The following is a 26,669-nucleotide window of genomic DNA, read 5'->3' as shown; positions in this document are numbered from 1 at the left end:
ATACTCGTACGTTCTCTCTCTCTCTCTCTCTCTCTTTTTCTTTCTCTTACTCTTTTTTGCTCTAGGTTCTTTTATTTTTAGTTTTTTGTTTTCTTTTTTTTTTTTATTTCATTGGTCGAAAGATTCCCGTTTCGAAGATGATCATAACGCTAAAGCTTACCTACCTAACAAGAACAACGTTCCAAAGTTCCTTGACAAGGAAAGAATCTGACGACGATGACGACGACGACGACGACGACGACGATGATGACGACGACAGTGTGCATTGTCCTGGCCGACGATAAAAGCTTTCGCATCGTTACGAATGTGTGTGTGTGTGTGTTTTATATAACGTGTGTGTATGTGTGTACCTAGAATAGAAAAGAAAAAAAAAGAGAAAGAGATAGATAAAGATAAAGAGAAAGAGAGAGGAGGGTAGAGAGAAATGCGAGGTAAAGTAAAGAGAGTAAAAAATAAAAGAGTGAGAGAGAGAGAGAAGAAAAAAAACATGGACGGAGATCGGGTGCAGCAGATAAAGAGGTCGACAATAATGCTCTCAGTACACCCTGAATCCCATAGCAGCGAACACAGCGGGCGGCCATTATATTGTTTTACCTTTGTATCTCAGCTAGCGATCGGCAAATACGCTGCAACGGAGCGAACGTTTTCTATATATATAAATATATATATATATATATATATAGGATGATGGCGGTGGGAGAAACGAATGAAAGAGAGAAGAGGGTAGGTAGCAGCTATCGAAGGACGAAGTACTTTACGAAATGGCGATGTGCCTTTCGAATACGACAATCTTTTCAACTAAATCCTCCTATCGAATTTATATTATTTTATTTAGTTTTTGTTTTGATTAATATGTAAGATAAATATGTATATACATATATATTTAGATGCGATATTGAATGAAAGATTAAGAATAATAATATTTTAATAATCTTAATATTAAAAGCGTAAACTCTAAAAGATGCCACAACTAAACTCAAATTAACGAAATAATAAAATAAGTATAAATATATTATATTATTATAATATAATATTTATAATATATAATAATAAGTGTGTGTGTGTGTGTGTAAATATTATATTATTAATTAATAATATAATAAAATATAATCAGTAATAGTAAATTAAAAATAAATAAGAGGGATACAATTTAATCCTAAACAATTAAGTTATGAATCAAAACAAAAACTGAATATAATGATAATATTCATAATATTAATTATATATTAATTGATAAATTATTGATAATATATTGAAACAATCTCAAATTATTATTTATCTTTCTATAAAATGTTAAATAAATTTTATTAACCATAATTTTTATGATCCATGCTCTAAGATAAAATGAAAGATCGGGGAAAGGATTGAGAAGACTATGAGAAAATGGTGGACCAAGAATGAGAAAGAAGAGGAACAAGAGGAAGAGTTAGTACTGGAGGTTGCATGGGTAGAGCATGTCAGCGATATTGAAATCCTAGGAAGGAATTCCGGACTCGTGTCCTCTTTTTTCTTTTTTTTTCTCTTTTTTTTCCTCTCTTCATTCACCATCGTGGCGTCCGTGCGGGGTTTGGAAGGTGAAAAAACAATGGTCGCACGACCCGAACCCCTTTTTTTCGTTTCGATCAACGCGCGGAACCTTCTCTTCTGCTCCTCCTTTACTTTCCCCCTTCCCCCCCTCAAAACTTCCCAATCCAACTTCCAACCCCCCACCTAACCAACCCTTTCCCACCCACCACTCTTCTTTCTTCTTCCACGTTCGCTGAATTTTCTCTCTCTCTCTTTTTTTTTCTTTTTATATTCTGTCCTCAGCACCCTCTCTCTCTCTTTCTATCTCTCTCTTTCTCTTTCCCTCGCGTGGAATTCTTCTACATGCCGTTGCATCGTCTCGTCTCGTGCAAACCGGCACAATGCATCCCTGGGACGCATTGTGGATCGGTCTCACCAGACACCCCAGTGACGATGATGACGTCAACAACGACGACGACGTTGACGACGTTGACGAGAATTGCGATTTTGTTACCAAAAGACCTTCTAGATCTTCTAGTCTTCACGTCTCACTAGATTTTTTTAGTTATTTATTATCTGAAGTATAGTTTATACACACATTTATATAAATTCGGATACGCGAATTTGATTTGCTAAAGAAAAATATCGTTGTTGATTGAAATTTTGAATCTACGTACAATTTGTTCCTTCAAATCAGCAACAAAATTATTAGGGCAATCGTACAATTACGGATTAGGAAAAATTTCTATTGATCGTTGTAAAATATATGTAACGTATCAAAATTATCAAACGAATTTATATAATTTCTAAACCTCTACGAAATATTCTTCGTACAAACCGATATATTTATTTATATAGTTATTTTCTTTTGCAGGAGATAAAGAAGGGGTTGCAAGTGGGATGATCATACGAAGATCGTATAAGACTATATATGTATATATATATATATATATATATATATATATATATATATATATATATATACATACATTTATACGTGTGTATTTGAAATCGAAAGAAGAGCCTAGAGGTGGTGCGATGATTGCGTTGTAATCTGCTTTCGCTTTGCTTTCGTACGAAGGGTTGGAATAGAGTATGGTTGTTACCCGGAGGCATGGTTGGGTCCTCTATCTCTCTCTCTCTCTCTCTCTCTCTCTCTCTCTCTCTCTCGATAACATCTATCGAGAACAGTCGAGAAAGAGAGAGAGAGAGAGAGAGAGAGAGAAATATATATATGTATATATACATATATGTATACCATGTTCAGAAGAGAGAAACAACCCTCCTGACACGAGTTATCCTATAAACGGTAGGAAACGCACCCCCGCGCTCAAATCTACGGATAATCCGGCCCCGGGGGCCCGCGTGTGGTTGAACGTTCGCAACAGTTACCATATTTGATTGTGCCCCCTTCCTACCAACGTGGAATACGAAATGATGTTCTAGCTGAAGATCAGAGGACCTGTCTTTGCCATTCCGTTGGTGTTCCTATATATTTGCTCCGAAAAAAAGAGAAAAGAAAGGAAATCAAAAAAACAACAAAATATACAAGACAAAAATATTCTTATTTTTCTTCAACACGGTATAAAGATTACTTTCCAAAATAATTACAAATAAATCAATTTAATGACGTATTATTGATGCATCTAAAGTCACGATTAAATTAATTATCAGATATATTTGTTTAGAGAAAAAAATAATATACTATATATAGTATTGTTTAAATATTAATAAAAAAAAAAGGATTAATTTTCAAGACACAAAAAAACAAATATGTTTATATATGAAACAAATTCTGAACAACATAATATATCAAAATAATAGACACACGCGTGATTTTCACCTGATCGATGAATTACAATTCTCTCTCACTATCCTTTCTCTCTTTATACGTTTTGTTGTACGACATACCGTGAGGAAAAATAGTGAGAGAGAAATCGTGCGTTTGATGTCACGGCAAAAGGGAACGTAGGCGCGACGAAAAGGGGAATAGAAAATACAGAGAGAAAGAGAAAGAGAGAGAGAGAAAGAGGGGTGGTGAGTGGTGAGTGGTGAGAGTGGGTGGTTGACTGGGTAGGTGAGATGGTACAAGGGGTTGTAGTTTCGCGTCGGTCGGACGGTCGGTTGGTCGAGCGTAACCACGTTTGTCTATACTCACCCTGTAGTCCTCTCACCTCTCCTTCCCCCACCAACCCCCTTCCTCTCCTCATCCCCTTTTCCTACTCTTTACTTGTGTCTCTCTTTCTCTCTCTCTCTCTCTCTCGTTCTCTTTCTCTTTCTCTGGGTTCTCTTTCCGCACCCCCTTATTCCGTGTTTAAACGTTACAATTATTACCGGAAAAGCGCTGCACACGCATGCGGTAAACCGCCGCGGAACAACCACCAAACGGAATTACATTGATATTAGTATTGTTTCGGCTGGGAGATTAATTAATTAAAACGCTCTTCCATATATACGCGGCACGACCCTTTCCCGCCTACTTTCCCGCCTCTCGTATTTACCCATTTACCATGTACGTACATATGTATTACATATATGTGGGATGTGTATGTGTGTTTGTACGTATATGAAAATATGTAGGTGGTGCAACAAATTACTTGGTGGACGAAAATCGACCCAATCCTTGGAAAAAAAATCTACAATCTGATGTTTAAATTATTCCTCATCGAATGATGAATTTTTTTCTTTTTTTATTGTCTAATTCATTATAATAATAATAATTGAATGTTTTTATTTATTAGAATAACAATTCTTTTTGAAGATGTCATAAGAACATTTCTTGTTGATGTAAAATAAAATTGTTTGAAGTATAAATAAATGCTCGTGTTAACGAAATGATATCGGATAGGTAAGATGCGATTATTTCTAAAAATACAACGTTGAAAAGGAAAAAGAAGAAAAAAATGTAAGATAACGAAACGAAAGAGAGGAAGAAGAAAGAAAAAAAAAGAAAAGAATAAAAAAAGAAGGAGAAAGAAGACTCACCCTTTTTGGAGTGGAGAATATCGGCGGGATCAGGCGGTAGCGCTGTGCAATGGCTCGGACTCAGACTAGGCTGAAGACTTGGAAAAGGGCTTCCCGCGCCCGACGGATACCTTAAAAATCGAATCTTCTTTATTTTCTTGAACCCCTTCCTTGCTTTCTTTACTACTTCAAAGAATATCATATACTTTAAACATACAATTGGATGTAATAAATTTTCTCGTTTTAAAATGTTTAACAACAAACATTATGCATATTAAAATAATGAATAAGCAACGAATAATAATTGACAATTGAAAAAAATGAAAGATGATTTGTTTTAAAGAAGAAACATACGATAACTCACCAAGGATTAGGTCTTGGCCAACCAGTGGTCTGTCCGTTCAGTAGCCTGAGCTTGTCGTAAACACTCTCGGCAGGACTACCAGCACCAACTCCGACACCAACGCCAACGCCAACACCACCAACACCCTGTTGCTGTTGTTGTTGTTGTTGCCTTTGTTCCTTTTGCGCTGCCAAATTTCTCAATACCCTGTTGATTGACGAAACCTGAGAAATAAAACAGGCATTCATTAATAAGAAAAGAAAATCATCATTTTAATAATAATAAATATAACAAACACACAATTGAATTGACATATATATATTGAAATATCGAAGCAACTGAAAGAGTAGGGTAACAGTAAGTGGTAGGGGGGTGTTGTTGGGTAAAGATAGAATTTATCGAAGGTCGTGGAAGAAGAGGAGGAGAAGAAGGGGTGAGGGTGGAACTGTCGAACGAAGGGACAGGTGTAGGAGGAATGAGAAGGAGAAGGTGGATGTAGGAAATGTAGGAAGGAGGAAGGAGGAGGGCGGGGGTGGGGCGGAGGGGGTGGAAGCGCTTCTGCCCGATGAAATGCGACGAGAGAGCGGTAATTAAAACGATGCGGTGAGCGCTTGCCGATGTGTGTACCACGAGGGAGTTAATTACCTCCGCCTTCAATTATATCCGTCTCGCGCCACTCCAAGGGGACTTTGGCTTCTGCCAACGTAAGTACGCACTCGCGCGTCTGCGCCACTTGCGATTGGGTGTAAAGCGTTAGGTTACGTTGCCTGTTAGATGCTTGATATGTGAACTTATTATATATATATATAAATGTCTATATACTAAAATATATATGTGTAAGTCTTATGCACCTAAAAGAGACTATTCCAATACTCGCATACTGCAAGTTCTTACTTTTCGCGAATTGATGCGCCGCAAACAGTGATATTGCACAGGGATTTGGCTAATTTACTGAAATACGTCATCTGATTATATATATATATATATGTGTATATAAATGTCTATATATTTATATTATATATGTATATACCAGAAGGTAGAGAGAAAGAGCACAGGGAATTAGCTAATTTACTGAGATTCGATTTTTCTTTATCATTTACATTTTTATCCCTTGCGACATGGTAAAAGCTTGATGCAAATCAGTGTTCCATTAAATATTATGACGTATAAAATATTTAGCGATATATAATATACTATCGATTAAAACTACTCAAGATTTTCAACTCTTTAACCTGATAATTTGGAAGTCAGCGTGAAACCCAATGGATAAAACGGAACCTGATGCGGGTAAGCTGTGTGCTCGGATTTACCGAATCCCGATTAAAGCACCTTCTTTATTTTACTCTTTCACCCCTTCCCTCTCTCTCTCTCTCTCTTTCTCTTGTTTTCTCTTTTCTACAACTTTTCTTTTCTTTTTGTCTATCCCTCTTGCCACCCTTGTTCAACTTCTTTCTTTCATCTTTTTTTTCCTCTTTTCTCGAACCTTTTCTCTTATTCTACTTCTACTTCTTCTACTTCTTCTTCTTCTTCTCGTTTCTTTCCTCACGCAGCAAGTTCCATCGCTTTTCGTAGTTCACGTCAGTTGCAGCTCGCATAAATCTCGAAGAAATCGTGAAAGAATTCAACGAGAGTAAGAAGAAAGAAAGAAAGCAAGACAAAGAGAGAGAGAGAGAGAGAGAGAGAGAGAGAGAGAGAGAGGAATATATTTTCTTCCTGGCGACGATAGTTCCCTACAATTTATTTTCTCGCACTCCTCTTTATCTTTTCTCATCCCTTTTTTTTACCTTCTCCACCTTATTTCTTTAAAATTCATTCTTTAATTGTCTTGTTTTTTTATTTTATTCTTTTTCAGTTTGTTTTTACATTATTACATTTTTTACCGTTGCAATAATGAAATTCTTATCTTTCTCTTTACGTTCGAATTCAACAAGATAACCAAGAAGACTCATACACACACATATATAGGATAAAAATAGAAAAAGAAAAAAAACAAAAAAAAAGAGAAAAAGATAGAGAAGAACATTTCAACGAGTGAGATTGGCCACAGGATATTTTCGTTCCCTGGGGTTTGTTAGACTTGGTGTCAGGGGTCCACAACGTTGAAACGAGCTGACATCTCGGACCCACGAGTAGCAGTGGTGTCGTCGGCTCCTCCTACTCTTTCCTAACCCCTCTTTCCTCCCCCCTCAACCCCTCTCTATCATCCACACCCTTGTCGTCATTCCCCTTTTCTTTTTTTTTTTTTTTTTCGATCGAATGACACATACACTAATACCAGTTACGTCACAAACATACCTACGTGAAAAGACATCATCGGAACGCTTTATTCTTCTTACCTTGGAAGTATCCTCTAATGTTTCATATTATTTCTTAAACATGAACTATCAAATAGAAATCAAATAACAAAATTGGTATTATATTTCTTTTTTGATTTTTTGTTTTGTGTGTGTTTAACTTGCTAGAGATTTTAATATGAATTATGTAAATTAAATGTTAAAAAAGTAATTATGCAAAAACTGTGTGGGATAAGTCATTTCCAGGACAAACAATTTAATTGTTCGAACAATAAGCAGAATGAAAAAAAAAAGAAAATCCTTACTAACGTCAAACGTAATAAATGACAAAACAACGCGTACGATCGAACGAAGTGGTCCCACTTAACGCGATGAAAAAGAAAAAAGAATAAAAAACAGAAAAAAAAAATAACCGTCATAAGTTAGAAGTTTCGTCAAGTTTTTTCTTCTTTTTTTTTTTTTTTTTCAAAAGTAAAGTAGAGGTACTCGTCTTTTTCATCAAAAGAATATATCACAACAATAAAATGCATTGTGAGGATGAATTTTTAAGCGGTAGCCAATAATCGTTAAAGGGTCCTGGTATAGGATAAGGGAGAACGAAGAAACCTAACAGGGTTGACACACGTCAGAAATCTATCTAGAGGAACGCGTTATATTTGCGGTATACGTCAATCAAAATGCGGTCAAATAGTATGGCGACACTCGATGTCAAATGGAAAGCCGGATTTTGTCGTTTGACTGACAGTCTCTCTCTTTCTTTCTTTCTTTTTTTTTATTAGGCCCGTTCAGCTTTTATCGCAAAGGGCCCTTCTTTCTTAACCGCGACGTTTTTTTCTTTTTTTTTTTTTTTCATTCATTCGTACGAGACACGTTTTGTCGCCAAGTTCTGTCATAGACTTTTTCGATATGATGGCTTTAGAAACTTTATACGTCATCATATCATATCGTTCTCTAATATCTATAATAATCCCATAATTATTATCTTTCATTTTTATTTCTCTAATCACATTTGTTTTTTTTTAGCTTTTAAATTATTTTATAATATACACACACGTAGTGTACCAATGTTTTTATATTAACACATTCGTAGCCGGCATATTGTTTCCGTTTTTTATACTAAGTACCCTCAAAAATAATGAAATTTTGAAAAAACAATAATTTTTACATGTACTCTATATATATAAGTTTAAATTTATATTTAAATAATAAAATATAATTATTTGAAAGTTATATTTAAATATTATTTTTAATATTACATATATTAAAATAATATAATAATATATAATATATTAGGTGGACCGGAAAGTAACGTCGCTTTCTAACCTTAAATTCAAAAGAAAAAATTTCTAATAAATTTATATTTTTAGTCAATAACATAATCAACCTCGTTATCAACAACCTTTCTTCATCTAGTATGCAAATTTTTAATATCAAATTGATAAAAAGCAATCGGTTTTTGATAAAAATAAACAAAATTTGAAATTTGTAGAAACGACACTACTTTCCGGTCCACGTAATATAATATTTAATTATTATATTTAAGTAATTAAATATAAATTTAAAATATAAAATTTTTATAAATATGTAAATATAAATTTTATATATATATATAAAATACTAATAAAGTAATAATAAAATAGTAATAAAAAATAATAATTATTATAAAATAATATATAAATTTTTTAATGTATATATTTATATATATATATATTTTTATTAAATTTTTAAAATATAAAATGACGTGAATCACGTCAGCTGCAACCAGGAATAGAATTTGAATAGACGTGAATTCACGTCAGCGGTCGCGAATGTGTTAACATTTTAATTGAGTAATTTTTTTTAAATAATAATTATTAATATTTCTAATAATATAATTATTTATTTATTAAATCAATTATACAAAATTCTGAAATATAATTATTATTGATAATATATTTGATAAAATATATATTTAGATAGAAAGTATATATTTATGCCTTCGAATGTATTTTAACATTGGCGTATCGGCGTAACGCATCGCGATATAACGCGGCAGGAACACAAAAGGACCATGGATATTATCCTTTGGTCCGTGCATAAAGGACGACACGCGGCGGGGGCTTAAAACACGGACCGGGAGAAAAGAAGAACCCGTCGTCGACTGACGACGGATCGATGAAATTAGCATGAAGCGTGAACAACCCCAGAGGGTGGTGGAGGATCATTCTTAAAGAGGGTGACACCACAGTTAGATAGAGACGTCATAATATTGTTCTCCACTTTCGATTCTAAGATCATTTCTTTCAACGTCGTATTATCCTTAACTTTCTTCACCTTTAAAATCACTTCAATCCTATTAAACGCTTTTCTATCTTTTTTTTTTTTGTTCTTTTTACAAATTTACTTCCATTCTTTTGAATATTTTAAAAAAATGATCATCGTTGATATTTCAATACAAAATTTGTCTAATTTATTTTCATTTGGATTATTCATTATGTAAAAACTTGTACACTTCTTAGTTACAAAATAATTTAGTTACAAAATTAGGGACTTTTGTATTATTACAATTAAGTCATTTTTATCCATTTCTTTTTTAACTATTCAATTATTTTTATTTTGGATTAATTCAAAGTAGAAATTATTCGATACAAAAATAATAGTATTCATTAACACTTTAATGGCCACACGTGTACGCAGTCAAACGTCATCAGGGGCCCAATAATATTTTTCAAAAATTAATTTTAAAAAAACCTTTATTGTCATTCACGAAAAAATTAACAAAAAGCAACAATTTAACAACACATTTAATTTTATATATAATTTTAAATATATATCAAGTTATAAATAAAATAACGGCCAATGTTTTGGCTATCACACATATGTTCTGTGAACGGCTATTAAATTGTTAATATCATTCAGTCAGTCGTATAAACAATTTATCGAAGTAAATAAAACTGATGATTATCGTATTGTAAAATTATTAAAAAAAAAACAATGTGGTATGAAAATTTCGGTACGTATTTTTGCAAATTTGACGCGCACGTGTCCAACCCCTCGTACTCATCAGCTTTTTTTTACGATCGTTTATTCGCGGTAGTCGCGTATTTCCGTTCCCTCCTTTTCCGTTTCTCTTTCTATTTTCTCTTTCTCTTTTATTTTTTTTTCTTTTTTATTTTTCTTTTCTTCTTTCTTTTTTTTTATCCTCCCACTCGCATAGGATACAAGTGTGTGAATCGTGAAGAGCGGAAGAACCGGAGGGGTGCGACTCTCTTCTACTTTCCTCCTCATTCGGTCCACTTCCGTTATCCTGAGGGTTCTATTGGGCTCTATACAGAGTAGCTTTATTATGGTGAAAACATTCCGGAGGAGTGGAGTAGGGTAATTCGATGCGCGTAATCGAGACACTATAGCTGATATCATATATATATATATATATTATACTACTTAAAAAAATATGGTATACTGAAAGTAACAAAAATAAAGATAATAACATTATCATTTATTATATTAAATTAATACAAATTATATTTTTAAGACATACTCGTAATATAATACAATTATAATTCATTATTTGTTCCCCACCTCATCCCCCTAAAAAACATAACAAAGGTGATAAAAGTTTTGTCCATTCTTCAGTCGAATACAAATTTGCGGATAAAAGAAATTGTTCTTTTTTCTTTTTTTAAATTACAATCGTGATACACGTATCGATTTACGAAACACACGTTTGACACTTGATGGCTCGTTAACGTATAGATCATTTCTAAAAAAGATATATTAGGGTGGTATGATATGGTGGCACGTGTTACTTCGCTATTTCCGCTAGTTATATATGAAATATATTATACTAACATGCTATTAGGTTACCCTTCTATGTTTTACGATTTAAACGTTTTCTGAACGATAAAAGGAAAGGTAAATAAAATCGCAGGTTATGATAGTAACACCTTATTGTTTGTTACACACTCGTCTGTTATCAAATAAATAAAAGGTTCATACATAATTTAAATTATTGTTTCAAGATACGAATAGAAAAATTTAATAAGAATCTTCTGAATAAATAAGTTAAACATAGTTCACTATAATATATATCTTCGTTTTATTGTATTAATATGTTTTAACAAAACAACTCACTGAACCGTGTGTTACGATTATCAACGAAACACTATTGCAATGTCATGAAACTCAAACGTAATTTAATACGCGGTTGAGTTATCGAAACCTTTATTATACCTTAAATACAATTTGAATAGTGTTGGTAACATAATATTTATTTCTAATTATTTTTATATTAATTTTTTCTAATTAATGAACAATATTCGAACGTATTATATGTGTAATCAACTACAATTTTAATGATCTTTCAATATGTATTTTTAAATCAATTGTATTCCCATTATAATATATATAAATTTATTTGCAAATGCGTGTCTTCGAGATAAATGATCGATAAAAGTAAAGATATCAAAATAAAGATTTTTATTACAATTGCTAGCAATTTCTTACCGAATTATTTCCAATTATGATCGTAACGAATTCGGGATCAGTAAAAAAGGGCCAAAGTGGCACGCGTCGATACGAAACAATTCTAAATCTCTTTCCACACACCCTACGCAAAGTCAGCCCAGCCCGTATGGCGTGGGAAAGTTGCGACCAGTGTCGAATCGAATCGACAAAAAAAAAAGAAAGAGAGAGAGAGAGAGAGAGAGACGAAAAGCATGCAGGATCGTTGAACGCGTGACAACTCTATTAAAGTATTTTTGCTAACGCATGAGTTTTACGAGTTAAATATAGCAACACGAAATTTGTTCATTTTTTTTTTTTCAAATTTCAAAATATATTCAAAATTTTTTTATAATATGTACTCATTTTTAATGTGTGCAATGATTAAAATTTATAGTAATAATATAAAAACTTGTTTGATTAAATGATGATGATGATGATGATTATCATGAGATTTCAACGATGACACTTTTCTAACGCGTGAAAATTGATTAAAAAAAGAAAAGAAAATAGAAAAAGTAATCCGATCTTTAGCAACGACTTACACGACGAATCTTCCTTTCTCCTGTATCGTTATCTCGCGAGCCATTATTCTACGAGTTATCACAGTAGCTTTGATTTATCGTCTCAACTACACCAAGAAACTTAGCTTTTCGTAGTGTTATTCTCGTCCATGTATCAACTACATTTTGCTCTCACGATCGTTGGTTCTTCTTATCTCGACGAGACAGAAAATGAAGAAACTATACGAGTTTCAAAAGTGAATCTATAAATTCGACATAGATATTTAATATTTATTATTAAAATAAAACCATCAAAAAATTAAATCTATATAAATTACAAGTGTACACGGTATCGTAAGATTGATTAAAAAAATAATAATCATGAAAAAAAGAGAAAAAAGAAATTTATAAAAAGTAGAAATAAAATCTGCACGGAAAGTGACTTGTAGAAAAAAAAAAAATGAAAGTAAGAAAGAGGGTAAAAATATATTTGAACTTAATTATACTATTGTCGGTAACGAATCGTGCCCGTAAATGATCTCCCTAACGTGATTTTAAGTTGAAATGAAATACCAACCCTTCCCCAAATAAGAAACACAACACAACGTAAATGTCGTCCTGTGGTTGCTATCAAGTCACAAATTATGGCACTGAGAAGAAAAAAGTAACGAGAGAAAAAGAGACAGGGAGAGAGAGAGAGAGAGAGAGAGAGAGAGAGAGAGAGAGAGTGAGATGAATAGAAAGAGAGAGAAAGAGAAGGAGATGCATGTTCTCCGACTTTAATGTCCAGTCGAGTATACAAAGAAGAGAACAAAAAATAAAAAGAGAAAGAGAGTGGTGCGTTGGTAGAAGAGAGGGATGTAAAAGAGGGTAGTAAAGGGTGGGAGTGGACGAGCGGTCGCACCAGCAAGCAAGATACAAATTACATTTAAATAGAAGTCGAGGAACGCAAGGTATTCGCAATTTAAACGGAGGGTGGTCTAGAAAGAGAGAGAAAGAGAGTAGGAGGAGAGGGTAGTGGGACGGTAAAAGGGTGATTTCGAAATGTGTTGTGAGAATGAGAAGGAAATAGAATTTGTAAAGAGATAAAAAGAGAAAGATAGATAGATAAATAGATAGAGAAAAAGAAAACAAGTAAGAGAGAGAGAGAGAGAGAGAGATAGAGAGAGAGAGAGAGAGAGCATACTATCAATGAGTTTTATCTCTTTTCATTTTTACCGATGTAAGCTATAATCACGACTTTTAATCCGTATCGTTCAATATATAGGGTGATACCAATATACACGCGTGATATTTTCGAAAAGATGCTGCAACGAATAAGAGAGAAAGAGATAGAAAGGTTTGGTATTTAACAGCACACTAGGGGTTCCCCTAAAAGTATGGGGGTGGTTAAGGAGGATGCCACGCGTCGAACGTTATTGCCTTGTGCTTGTTCTATCCAACGATGAGTCCCACCCGGAGAGAAAGAGAAAGAAGAGAAAGAGGAACCATCCTCTTCGAATTCTTTTCACCAATGAGCTTTCGATGATAGTTTCCGAATAGAGAAAGAGAAAGTGCACTCCGGGATACGCCACGTGCCCGATTTTACACCGTTTTATTTACACCCCTATCCCTCCACTCATCATATCTACCTAGGGAGAAACTATTCAGAAAATGTTTTAATCCAAAAAATGTTCACTTCAATGATGATTCCTTTTTCGATAGCTTCATTTTAATGTAAGATTTCAAGAACGATCGATTTAATTTTGTTTTGGTCTTTTTTTTTTTTTTTTTTAAGCAAATTTCAATTGCGTTACACTTGTCACGAGTTAAATCAAACTTAAATTGTAATTTGAAATTTTTTCTTTCTTATGAAAACGTTATTTTGATTTATTAAACAAAATGAAAGACGAATAAAAATATAAAAATATTTAAAAAAAAAAATCATAAATAGCATTTATGTATTATACTTTATCTATCTTATCGTTACATATACAAATATACTTAAAGATCATAAAAGGTAGGGTATCGATGGAATTGTATCTTACCCACACAAATACATCGAAAATAGATCAACGTGCCATTGCATCTTGCATCTTGCGTAAAAACGTATATAGCGTGACGTTTTGATCTCGTACGATCGAAGAAGATTTTTCATCGATCGAAGCTAAACCGAAAAGAAATAAAACAAAGAAAATAAAAAGGAAACAGAAAAAAGAAGAATAATAATAAGAAGATAATCTTATGGAAAAAGAAATAAAAAAGAAATTCGAGAGAAAGAATCCCTGATCGGTTGATGATCCCGTTCGTGATGGCGGAACGAGAAAAGAGAAGAGAAATAAATGATATGTATGTGTATGAATAAATATATATATATATATATATGTATGTGAAAGAGAAGGAGGAATATAGTTTCGAAAAAACTCAAAGATCGTCGATGCGATAGCGCCTCGAGAAGGAAAATGTCCCGAAGACAATCGGTCGGCTTGTAAACCGATATCCAACGTGCATAGGGTGTTCTGAGTCCGTGTACGGACCCCTCTTGAAGAGGGGCCGGACGAAGGTAAAGAGAAAAAGAAAGAGTATATGCGTAGAGTGTATGTGTGTTTCTCGAGAAAGAGAGAGAAGAGAGAGAGAGATAGAAGAAGAATAGTATATGCTTAAGGCCCAACAACAGAAGAGACACACGTTCTCGAGGATCCTGATTGGACGAGACAGCCGCTATACGGCGGTCGAACTTGGACGGGCATGGTGTAGGGTTGCGAAAGCAGTCAGCGGTTAAAATGACGTTAACTGCTTCGACAGAGGGTATCCCCACTCTTTCTATCTTCTTTTCTTTTTCTTTTGTCTTTTTCTTTTCTTTTCTTTTCTTTTGGGTTGAAGTACCTCTACCTACCTACCTACCTACCTACCTACCTATCTATCTATCTACCTGCCATCTTGCACTTGGTATAGTTTTGTTTTCTAACAAGAAAAAAATGACTCCTCTTATAATTTATATTTATAATTTTTAATACTCTATTTGATTCTTTTATTATCTAATTTATCTGCTATTTAATACTCGATAATTTTATTTCAACATTTGTATGAATGTAACATTTAATAAGATACAATAAGAAAAACACTTTTCTGATGATCTATTCTTTTAAAAATGTTCATAATTCACGATCTGTATTGTTCAAATTTCTTTTTCGTTTCTTTTGTATGTGAAATTTATTTTGGTCGATTTAAATTGATTCTGCGTAATCAAATGAAATACGAAGAAGTAGAAAAAGTAGATAAAAAAACTGAGAATCCATGGAGCATTATAAAGCACGAAGCAATATCAGAACGTTGAGAAAAGGTATCGAGGCGGTGAGAAGGATGCGGTGGCAGCCGTCGGCATAGGAAATTAATTCCGCGAAAACCCTTCACCGCGGTGCATCGTCCAGCAGCAACAGCAACAGCAACAGCAGCAGCAGCAGCAGCAGCAGTAGCAATGTCGTCGTAGTTGTAGTCGTAGTCGTTGTATTCGTCGTAGTCACAGTCGTCGTCGACGGTCCGGTGATTAAAAGGGACGTCGGGTATGGCGTGAAAAGAAAAAAAAAGGAGAAGAAGAAGAAGAAGACTTTGCTTCGACGGTAGAAGCGCCATGCTGTTGGATCGACCTAGGGGTTGCAAGAGAAAGAGGAAGAAACGACGATGGCAACGAAGAAGTACTAGAAGAAGAAGAAGAAAGAAAAAGAGGCGAGCCAAAAGAGAGAGAGAGAGAGAGAGAGAGAGAGAGAGAGAGAGAGAGAGAGAAAGAAAGAAGGGGTGAGAAAGAGACAGAAGGAGGGAGGGGGTGGAAGTTAGTGGCGGGTCGGTGAGAAATACATAATGCAGTAGCCGGACGTCTCCGACACCCCCTAACTCAGCCCTCCGTTGAAGCTTCCAAGAGGGCTGCCGGTTCGCGAGAGGACGAAGGGCCGAGAGGACGAAGGGGTGCATTGATTTACGCGGCCAGGGCAAGCCGAGGGTGTCTCCAAGGCGGACGTGCAGGGGCCAACAATTCACTCGCCTCGGGTTCCAGGAGCCATCCATTACTTTGCCTCTTCCACCCTCAACCCCTTGAAACCTCCAACAGCTCTCACCCCCCACCCCCACTCCGTTTTCTCTGGCTCTACCAGTTTCTCTCACTCTCTCTCTCTCTCTCCCTTTTGCCATTTCACACTATCTCTCGTTTCCTCTACTTGGCATTGTTGCGGTTACTTACCGCATCCAACGAGTACGTCGCATGCTATTGCCACGTATTGAAGAGGAAATCTACGGAGTGCTAGTCTCATCCAATCCTGATCGACGATATCAATCCTTTTCGATTTCTCTTAATCATTTTATCCGCCCTTGTCGCTGACCTTTTACTCTTATATCCATCTCAAACTCGTAAGACGATTTAGATAAAGGATACTATTTCTAAATCTATATTAATAGGATTAAAATTCACTTTTTTGTCTGTCGCATTCATTCTCTGATCAATCTATAAATATTTTATTGTATATTAAGTATCCCTAATTTAATTGGCCAATATCCATACAGTTTTTTCTCAAAAATATAGCAAATAATATGCAAATTTATCTTATATTAAAGAATACCGTAATTTTATCGAGTAACAATTTATAAAGATATCGAATCTAATCTTAGAAAAGATAGTAGTAATAGTTGTAGTAGTAGTAGTTAGGTGCTTATCCAAGAATCTCCTGTAAATTCTCATCCTAGGACCTACCATTCGTGGTAGAGACTATTAATTACGTGGATACGCTCGGTCACCGCGGGAAACCGTGCCATTCCCCCCATTTACCAGAAACCACTGGTCCACCTACCTACCTACCTACCCCCATTTCCCCAAAACCCCCTACTAGCCCTTCTTCTCCTATTCCCATCCCACAAGTTTAGTGATACCCATGATTTTCTACCCCTTGGATCAGGGAGTTTCACTGTTAGATAGATAGTGAGAGTAGTAGTGATGGTGATGGTGGTGGTAGTGATGGTATAGATGTCCTATGTCCGAGAGAGGGTTGCCGAGAATCGGCGTTTGCGATTCTCCTGGCAATGGTGATAGTGTGGATGATACTGGGTGATGGTACGGCATTGACATGGAACCCTACCAGAGACCAACCAGCCCCTACCCCTCGCCTCGGAACCCTCAACCCCTTAAGGAACGTCCTGGTCGAGTCCTGGACACCTCGACAAATGTAATCTCGTGTGTTCCAGTGATGCTCATTCAAAGACAGGTGAATACCTCCTTCGAAAATATTCATTTAGGATCTTTCCTTTTTCAAAGAATTTTTGTTGTGAATTTTGATACGAAAAGAAAAAAATTGTTCAAGAAAAAGTATCCAATTGGGTTGGACTTTGGATTTTGTTCTAATCGATTGTTTGAATGGAATATATCGGATGACAAACAAATGAATCGACATTTTGTTTTTATTACAGGTAAGTAGAAGAGATTGTCTCTCAAATTTTTGATCTATGAACTTTCTTGATGACTTTTTTTGTTTGTTTTTTTTCTTCTTTTTTTTTTTTAAACAGAAGATGAGAGCCTCTGACGGTATCCCGAAGGCAGTGGCGCGAGTAAACCAATAACGCGTCCGCCACGCCGGCTGCCAGATTCAAATCCAGGGAGGACCGAAACGGTATTCGACGAGGAAACGGATAGCATAGACTCCGCAGGACATTTCGAATCCATCTCCGCGTCCTGCTGGCTTTTCGGGTTTGTCACGCCATTGCTTCGATTCGATCTTTCTCTCTCTCTCTCTCTCTCTTTCTCTCTCTCTCTCTCTCTCTCTCTCTCTTCAAACTTGTGTAGAACTGTGCGAATAATCGAACGGAAAGAAGAAAAATAAAAAAAAAAAACAAGAAATATCCTTTTCCTTATCTTTCTTTCCTTTCTTTTTTTTATTTGTTCATTACACAACACCACACATCCATTTTTCGAAAGAAAACAAAAATAAATATATTAACCCCTTAAGGAACACTTTTGACTCAACGTAATACAACGCCGCTTGAGTTAACTCGAGCATGCAACTTAAAGGGTTAATAATAATAATAATAATAATAATAAATAAATAAACCAAATATTCTATATTAATAAAATAAAATAAAGAAAAAATGGAAAAAGAAAAACACAAGAAAAAAAATGGGAAAATAATAAATTTGTGATTATTCGAAAGATTTGCAAATAAGCGTGGTGGAATTTCGCTATGGTAGACGAGCTCGAGACGATATTCTTCCCATTCTACTACGCGTATCCAATTTGATGGCATTACAATAACGGGGGTAATGTCTGAGAATAATGAAATTTCCTCCAATCACCGCGATTCGCTTGGAATACGTTCGTTCCTCCGTGTACCCCCTTTCTCTCTTTCTTTTCCTATTTCAGTCTCTCCCTCACCTTCTTTCTTATTTGAAGGTAAACCTTCGACTATGACGACGTCTACGTTGGAAAGTAAAGACACAGACAGGTATAACGTCGATTGGGGGAGGGAAGGGGGAGGGGATGGAGATTGGGGGTGGAAATGGGGGTGAGAAGAATACGGGAGAAACGTTTTCGAATCAATCCCGTCACCGAGTTATTTCGTTCCTCATCAAAGCTCTAAGAAAATTCTTATTTTTTGTATCGAAAAGAAATTTAAATGATTCTTCTTCTTATATATATTATTATTATTATTATTATTATTATTTATTCCTTTTTTTACAATAATTTATTTATTCCCAATGAAAAAGAAATGTTTTTTACGAGTAACTAATCTTTTTTTCTATGAAGAACAAAATTTCTAGTAGAAACGTACACATTATTGTTATTATTATAAAATTATTTTGTTATTTATGTGTATATATATATGCTATTATACGATATTTATTTATTTGGTATAATATATATTTTTTTTAATAGAAAAAAAAGAGATTTCTTAACACTTTCCTTGCCAAACCCTTTTTTACCTGACTTGTCATTCAGGCCACTTAATTTTGCTTTAATTAAATCAACTATTACACATGTAATTATTAATTATTATAAATGTAACAACATTAAACAAACTTATGTGCTTTGTTCTATACTGCATTTTGTATAATGCATCAATATTTTAATAGAAATATTCTTTTACAGAATTAAATTTGTTATAAATACATATATTTACACAGCGCATTAAATAAATATGTCTAATGGTAAGTGTACCACCAGTGGTACACGTGGCCTGAAAAACAAGTTTAACGTGTACCACCGGTGGTACATGTGGTACGGAACGTGTTAAAAATACAATGGACATTTTGATAAACTAGAATAAAATATTATATTCAATTTTTCTTCTTCTTTTATTTTGTTTTTCCTAGTTTCACGAATTCACATCTTGAACATTTCTCAGACAATTGCTATATATATATATATTTATACTATATATAACTAGAGAACACGGTGGTGCAATAATTCTCGAGCGAACTGTACGTAATGGAATATTACACGGGCCATTAAAGAAACGTTAATCTTGCCCACAACAAGTTCAGAAGCGCTCGCAGGATGCTCAAACGCGGGTACGGGGATTATACGGTGTACACCGTTGGCTTTGATCCTCTACCGGCCTCCGGGGCCTCCGGCACCCGTATAATTTGTTAAAACGCGAAACTCTCCGAGTATCTCTCTCTCTTTTTCTCTCTTTCTACTCCTCCACTCCTTCTCTTCCTTCTCATCCTCGTCCTCGTCCTTTAATTCCTTCTTCTTCTTCTTATTCTTCAAGGATCGTACCGTACCCGGAATTATATCGTGTTTCGTATTTTTTTTTTTTTTTTCATATATTTATGATATGTGAATTAAAAGAACGCCTTATCTTGAAAAAAATGTGTCAAATCTTTCAATAATAAAATAAGGATATTGAAAATTAATCCTTTAAATCGTTGTGTATATAGATCCGCTTACTTTCTCATAAAAATGGGGGTTGAATAGGTGGAGAGAAGAATTGTGGATGAAAATATAAAGAGTGGGGGAAGAGGGTCGAAGATTATCGGTAGATTAATTCGCAAAATTTAATAGGAAATACGTTTAGGATGATAACTTGGACGTCTACAAAGGGTATTGTGTGAAGGATGAATTTCTTTCTTTTTCTCTCTCTTTCACTCTCTCTTTCTTTCTCTCTCTCTCTCTCTCTGTCAAACCTTTGACATTTTTTTTTCTCTCACGTCGATAAGAATGCCGTTCTTTCTTTCTGTTGGAGGAAAAAAAAGCGGTGGGTGGGCGAGCGTACACCTCGAAGCCATTACGAAGGCGTGAGTGAGAAGGATAAAGTAAAATAAGGGTAGGAAGGAAGGAAGGAAGGAAGGAAGGAAGAAAAGTAAAAGAAGAAAGAGAGAGAGAGAGAGAGAGAAAAAAAGAGAAAGAAGAGGAAAGGAGAATTTAGCGACCCTCTTTGCTTTTTACCCCTAAGCAAGTCGAGAGCCCCTTAGCCACCGTTTATTGGACGCATGCAAATATCCATGGCAACCAGCTACGTCGAGGAGTACCACCATGAAGAGAAAGAGAAAATGAGAGAGAGAGAGAGTGAGAAAGGAACGAAGAACAACCCTCCCCCTCTCCTCCCTCATTCTCTCGTGAACTCTGACGCGATGGGGAGAAGAAAGAGTAAGATTTCGAGATTGCAAGGGCAAAAAAAAAGAGGAGTGGAAGAAGAAGAAGAAGAAGAAGAAGAAGAAGAAGAAGATGAAGAAGAAGAGGAAGAGGAAGTAAAAAAAAAAAAAAAAAGGAGACGTCAAAGAATCTTCTTTTTGATCCATGCGTCGCGTATTTCCCTTCTCCTTTTCGAGCAATCTCTTAATTGATTCTCTTGTTCTTGAAAAACGTTTTTCTCTCGTCTTTTCTACTCACGGGGAGTACAAATTTAAATATTTTTAAAAATACCAGTTTGAGAATAAAGATTCCATTAACAATAAGAAATATAACTACGCGAATTTTTGTCTATCTCAAGTGATAATAATTTTTTTTTTTGTAATGATTTCATCAGAACACAAGAAAAAATTTGTATCGTTCAACGAATACGAGATGAGATGATTATTTGCGAATTTACGAAACATACGAAATATCGAATATGTTTTTTTTGTTAACGATTTCTCATTTAGAGTAAGGAAAACGAGAGAAAGAAAAATACGATCACACATCTTGATTTAATATTTAATAAAATATTATAGAAAGATAATAATTCGATAATGAACGTACGATTGTGGGAATGAATTATCAAACGAATCAAAATGGGTATTTCTACGAAACAAATATCCAACAGTAGAAAATATATTCAATATCGAACATATTTCCATGATTTCCCATTTCGTTTTATCAAAAGAATAAAAAAAAAAGAAAAAAGAAAAGAAAAAGAAATTCCTATCTTTCCTATTTATCTGTGTATCCAGTATCAGCCTAACAGCACAACCTAACAGCAACCATCCAACGTTGAAACCCTCATCCTCTTCTACACGAAAGTCGACTCGTGCTATCTATGTAAATGCGGTCGTGTTTTGTGTGAGTAGACAAAGCCCCCGTTGACAATACGCCTGCGCGTTTATCCCCCTTTCGACCACCCCCTCAATCCTCCTCCTCCTCTTCCTCCTCCTTTTCCTCCCATACCGAAAAGTTGGGCTCCATTACGTGTGTTTTGCGACATGCTTTATGACATCGTCTTTACAACCGTTCTCTCGTTGAGCACGCTCGTACCAGCCCTTTACTGACAACATGCTGAACGCTTTTAAACGCGTTTATGTGCGTACAAGTATCTCGATACTATACGTATAATATATATAGTTTTTGTACTTCTTTTCTTTAGATACTTTTATATGCGAATGTTTAATATTTTAAGTTCAAAGAAATTTATTTCTATTTTAATATATAACACATACATATATATAATTTTTAATAATTCGGTTAATTATTAAAATTATTATATATATGTATATATGTTATATTATGGGATCTATTTTATATAAACTAGAATTATTTATTAATTATCATTTTAAATAAATTTCTTTGACTAATTATCTATATTAAATATTATCTAATATTCAATATTAGAAAACAAATATTCTATAAATAATATCGAGAGAATATTTTTTAAATCCCTAAATTGTATAACCAAAATTAAAATAAATATTTTAATAGAACGATCGAGTATTTGTGATATCGTTCGATATTTAACGAATATTAACGAATTAAATTTATTTATGATTATTATTAACGAATTTATTTATGAATATTATTAACGAATGTAACATGACGTATATGAAGAAAATATCTGCGACGATATAAAATAAAAGATGAATATGATTTGATGGTAATTTATTGAAATACTCACGCTTGGAATGTTGTCATTGGTGCAGACGCCTTCTTGCAATAAACGATCTCTTATTTCCCAAGCAAAAATCGACGGACATTCACTTTTATAAAGTGAAATCTTGTTGACGACTTCCGTCGTGGCCACTCGCGGCTTGCTACCGCCAATGGCCCTTGGCCTTATGGATCCGGTCTCATAGTACCTGCAACAATAATATTTTGCGGTACAATTTAGTAAGCTTGCGAATGGACTTCCTCAGTCCTTTTCCCGAATTTTTTATTTTTTATTTTTTATTTTTTTAATTTATTATCTAACAAAAATATTTAACCATTCATCTATTTCTTCGTGTTTTATTTAAAATTAAAAAAAAAATCCAACTGGAAGTTGAATAATTCAGCGTTTCGTTCAAAACTCGTATCTATTTGTGTTTTTGACGTATAATAATCAAATAAATTATAAAAAAGAGTAAGATAGATATTATGTAAAAAAAGAAAAAAAAATTACAAAGATAAGATTAGGTATTTTTAATTTTTAATGTATTCATAGTATAGGATTATGTTTTTGTATGTTTAATTTTCTTTTCATTGAAAAGTTTCGATACGTTAATAGAATTTATCGAGGACATAACTAATGTCCCGTTTCGATATAATTAATGCTTCTGTTTGGTGCTTAATTAAACAAACGAAATTTTTCAAAGAAGTAGATAAATATTATAGATAACGTTACTTCAAAAACTTCTTTTTTTTCTACTTTTTCTTTCTTTTCTTTTTTTTTTTTTTTTAATCAAGCTACATATTAATAAAATTTCAGTTTTGATTCATTATCGAAATGCTAATTGGTTTCAATGATTAACGATTTCCTTTAATAAACAACGAAAGTTCTATTTTAACTCGCAACGTACAGGTACACGTACACGTACACGCATGTATATATGAAAGAAATCGATAGTTTAACGATTTCATCGCGAATGAAGTTTACACAGATGCCATGAACAGAACTTACAAACATTCAATGCAAACGTAATAATATTATTTTTATTCAACATGATACGATACTAAAAAAAGAAATATTGTGAAGTATATTTCTTCTTCGAATCTTATCAATTTCTAGTATTTAAAGTTTTTTTTTTTTGATATATATGTATAATGAAATAAAACACATGTGCAGTATTTCAACCAACCTGCCAAGGATCTTCGAAACACAGCCATTGCTGACCTGCAGGATCCTTGAGATATCGCAAGGACGTGCACCGGAATGTGCAAGTTCGACGATCTTTTGCCTCGTCGAATCCGGAAGTGGCCTACCACCGACGAAGACACCACCTAATTGGTTCACTCCACTGTGACCTTGAAAATAATCAATTTTCTTATTAGCACGAAAAGTTATTAATATATATTTTATATTTATTCAAATAAAATTTGTTTTTTTTTTTCGATCATATATTGAAATACGTTGTTAAATAAATTTTTTATTAAATTTCATGAAAAATATAACAAATTATGTATAAAAAAAAAAAAACACCAATACAAAAGAAGAAAAATCTTTCGTATTTCCATATGATTGAATCATATAGTCGTTTTTTTTGTAAGTTAAATAGAAGTTAAATTGTTTAAATAGTAAAATTCAATTTTATTGTTAAATTGAATTTTTATTGTTAATTGAATTAATCACATGTGCTAGATTTATATATATATATATATATATATATATATATATAAAGAAAAAGTATAAAAGAGAAACGTTAAATTTTATTATATACATATATATATATATTAAATATATTTAATACAATATATTTAATACAATATATATTATATTAAAATATGTAGTATATATATATATATATATATATATATATATATATATATATATATATTTAATTATTATTATTATTTTTATTATATTTGTGATAATATAAAAATGATAGTCGTGGGAAGATAGAGATATTTTTATATACGAAACCATATTTGAAATTTCGAATAAAAGAAGAAAAAATAATTCACATCCCCCCCCCACACACACACACATGCACACACCATAGTCATCTTTTATTATCTAACCATCGAAGAATCTAACGCATGGTGGTTCTCCTCGTTCTTTGGTAAAAAAAAAAGAAAAAAAAGAAATCAAGGCGTGGCAACTTGGCGAACGTTTCGTTCTGTGATGTTCGACTATAAGAGTTGTTCGTCTCTTTTTTTTTTGAGAACACAATGAAATCGAAAAGTTATCTTCTAGCTATGAAACTAGTACTATGAACGCGACCCCTCACTGGACTACGTCATCGTCCTTGAAAAAAGGATCTAGAAACGCGTGAAAAGTATCTTCACGAGGAAGAACGAAAGAGCTGAACGAAACTTTCTTTCTTTATTTCTTTTTTCTTCCTTTTTTTTTTTTTTCTACGTCGATCGGGGTCGAAGTTAGAAAGAAGATAAAAAAAAAATGGAACACACATGATCTACGAGTTAAATGAAAGTTTTTCTTAGCAAAGTCACTATCTTTGTTAGATGTTGCAAGCGTGTTTTACTATTGCGTGAATGTGATTCGATTAAATTTAATTACAATTGCTTCTATCACTTGGAAACACATACGCTAATTACTTTTTTAATTAAATCAAAAAGAAAACGAATGAATTAAAAATGATAAGAAAACGCATTTAATGTTTCCTTCAATGTTTTATGATAAAAAAAAAAATTACAAAATATAATCACTTAAAAAAAAAACATAAAATTACAAAAATAAAACTCTGGTCGAAACTATAAAATGTATATAAAAAAAATATTATAAATAAAACTCTAATCAAAACTATAAAATATGTATAAAATATCATGTGTGCAGATCACATGTGTTAGAAGTTAAATCTTCAAAAAACTAAGTTTCGAGAGAATGAGACGAACGAGCCTCGTGAAAAGGCTTCGTGAACAAGCCTCGTAAAAAGAGCCTCGTAGCCTAGTAGTACTAGTACTACTTAGTGTACTAGTATACTAAGTATAGTAAGTACTATTATTACTTAGTACTAGTATACTAGTACTTATACTAGTTAATAGTACTTATACTAACAAGCACTAATAGTACTACTTAGTATACTAGTATTACTAGTACTTAGTATACTAGTTAAATTAAAAATAATTACAATAATCAAAGGTAGGCCTATCTCTTTATCAAATACTAGAAGTCACATATCCACACACACATGCATATATAAATAAATAAAAAGAAAGAAAAAGAAAATTATATATATATCTATATATCTATCTATATATATATGTGAAACGATAAAACGAGGGTTCCAACAAAATGTGGGGCTCCATTTAACGCGAAGGACGCGTTTGCGAATCGACGATTCCCAAAAACTTCCCGTCGAGGCTAATTCGACGTGTCGCCGGGGTGGCAGTCAGTGAAATGAAAGAGAGACAAAAAGAGAGAAATAGAGAGAAATAGAGAGAGAAAAAGATAGAAATAGAGATAGAGATAGATAGATAGAAAGAGAGAAAGAGAAAGAAAGAGAGAGGGAGAGGAATCATATAAGGGAGATTTACGAGCGTACGCCATCAACGAGAAAGGGAAGAGAGGAGAGGAGAGGAAAGGAGAGGAAAGGAGAGGAGAGAAGAGTACGAAGAGACTCACGGTCGATTGACTTTCGAAAATGGGCCTCGATAGTAGGTATATAGTACGTTCGCGATAGTTTGCGATTTCTCGCGTGTTTCAACCTTCGACAATCATAAAAAGCCCTTTTTAAACTCCCCAAACCCCCTCCCCCCACTACCACCACCTCCTCCTATTCCCCGAATTTCCTATCCGCGTTCTTTCTTTTCCAATCTTTAATCTTCCGTACTTCTGTTATTTTCGTGAATTACAGAAAAATTTTATTTGAAATTTCAAAAATTAATTCAATTTTTTGTTGACAATAAAAATAAATATTAGGTTGTCCTAAAAGTTCGTGCCGATCTTGACGGAAGATTGAAATGCAATGTATTTAAGTTTTATTTTTTGGTATATATTTATTAAATTATATATAATTCTTTGTTTTTACAACCTTTCTTCATCTTAAAGGGTAACTTACAAATTTTCTTCTCTCAAAACTTCTCAGGTTTTTCAGTAAAAAAACTTTATGGTACCTATCGAAAATCAGCATGAACTTTCCGAACAACCCAATAGTTTGTTCGAAAGAAAGATAAAAGGGAACATAAGGTGTTATTTAATAAAATAAAGTTAAAGAATAATTCCTTGACATTAGAATTATCTCATTTGTAGTTATAATTTATAAATAGGCAGGGGG

General features: G+C 33.7%; 1 protein-coding gene across 4 annotated transcripts in view; it reads right to left on the bottom strand.

The window, feature by feature from the left end:
• Positions 1-26,669, bottom strand: part of LOC107074619 (paired box protein Pax-6) — an 88,691-nt gene that overhangs the window by 33,592 nt on the left and 28,430 nt on the right. For 3 of the 4 annotated variants that reach the window (XR_016177528.1, XM_089175286.1, XM_089175285.1), the window contains exons 3-6: positions 23,575-23,739; positions 22,415-22,599; positions 4,835-5,037; positions 4,492-4,601 (exon numbers count right to left, since the gene is read on the bottom strand). Coding sequence is in view for 3 of the 4 variants with exons in the window: in XM_089175286.1 (XP_089031412.1) it covers positions 4,492-4,601; positions 4,835-5,037; positions 22,415-22,599; positions 23,575-23,739 (663 nt within the window). In the remaining variant the exon portion in view is untranslated. Of the gene's footprint in view, positions 1-4,491; positions 4,602-4,834; positions 5,038-22,414; positions 22,600-23,573; positions 23,740-26,669 lie in introns of all 4 variants that reach the window. The other variant, XM_015336219.2, reaches the window with a different exon arrangement.

The sequence above is a fragment of the Polistes dominula genome, unplaced genomic scaffold, assembly GCF_049000335.1.
Source record: "Polistes dominula isolate Pdom_NZ unplaced genomic scaffold, Pdom_raw_medaka contig_82, whole genome shotgun sequence".
In the NCBI taxonomy this organism is placed as follows: Eukaryota; Metazoa; Arthropoda; class Insecta; order Hymenoptera; family Vespidae; genus Polistes; species Polistes dominula.
This window is presented reverse-complemented; position numbering and strand designations above follow the sequence as displayed.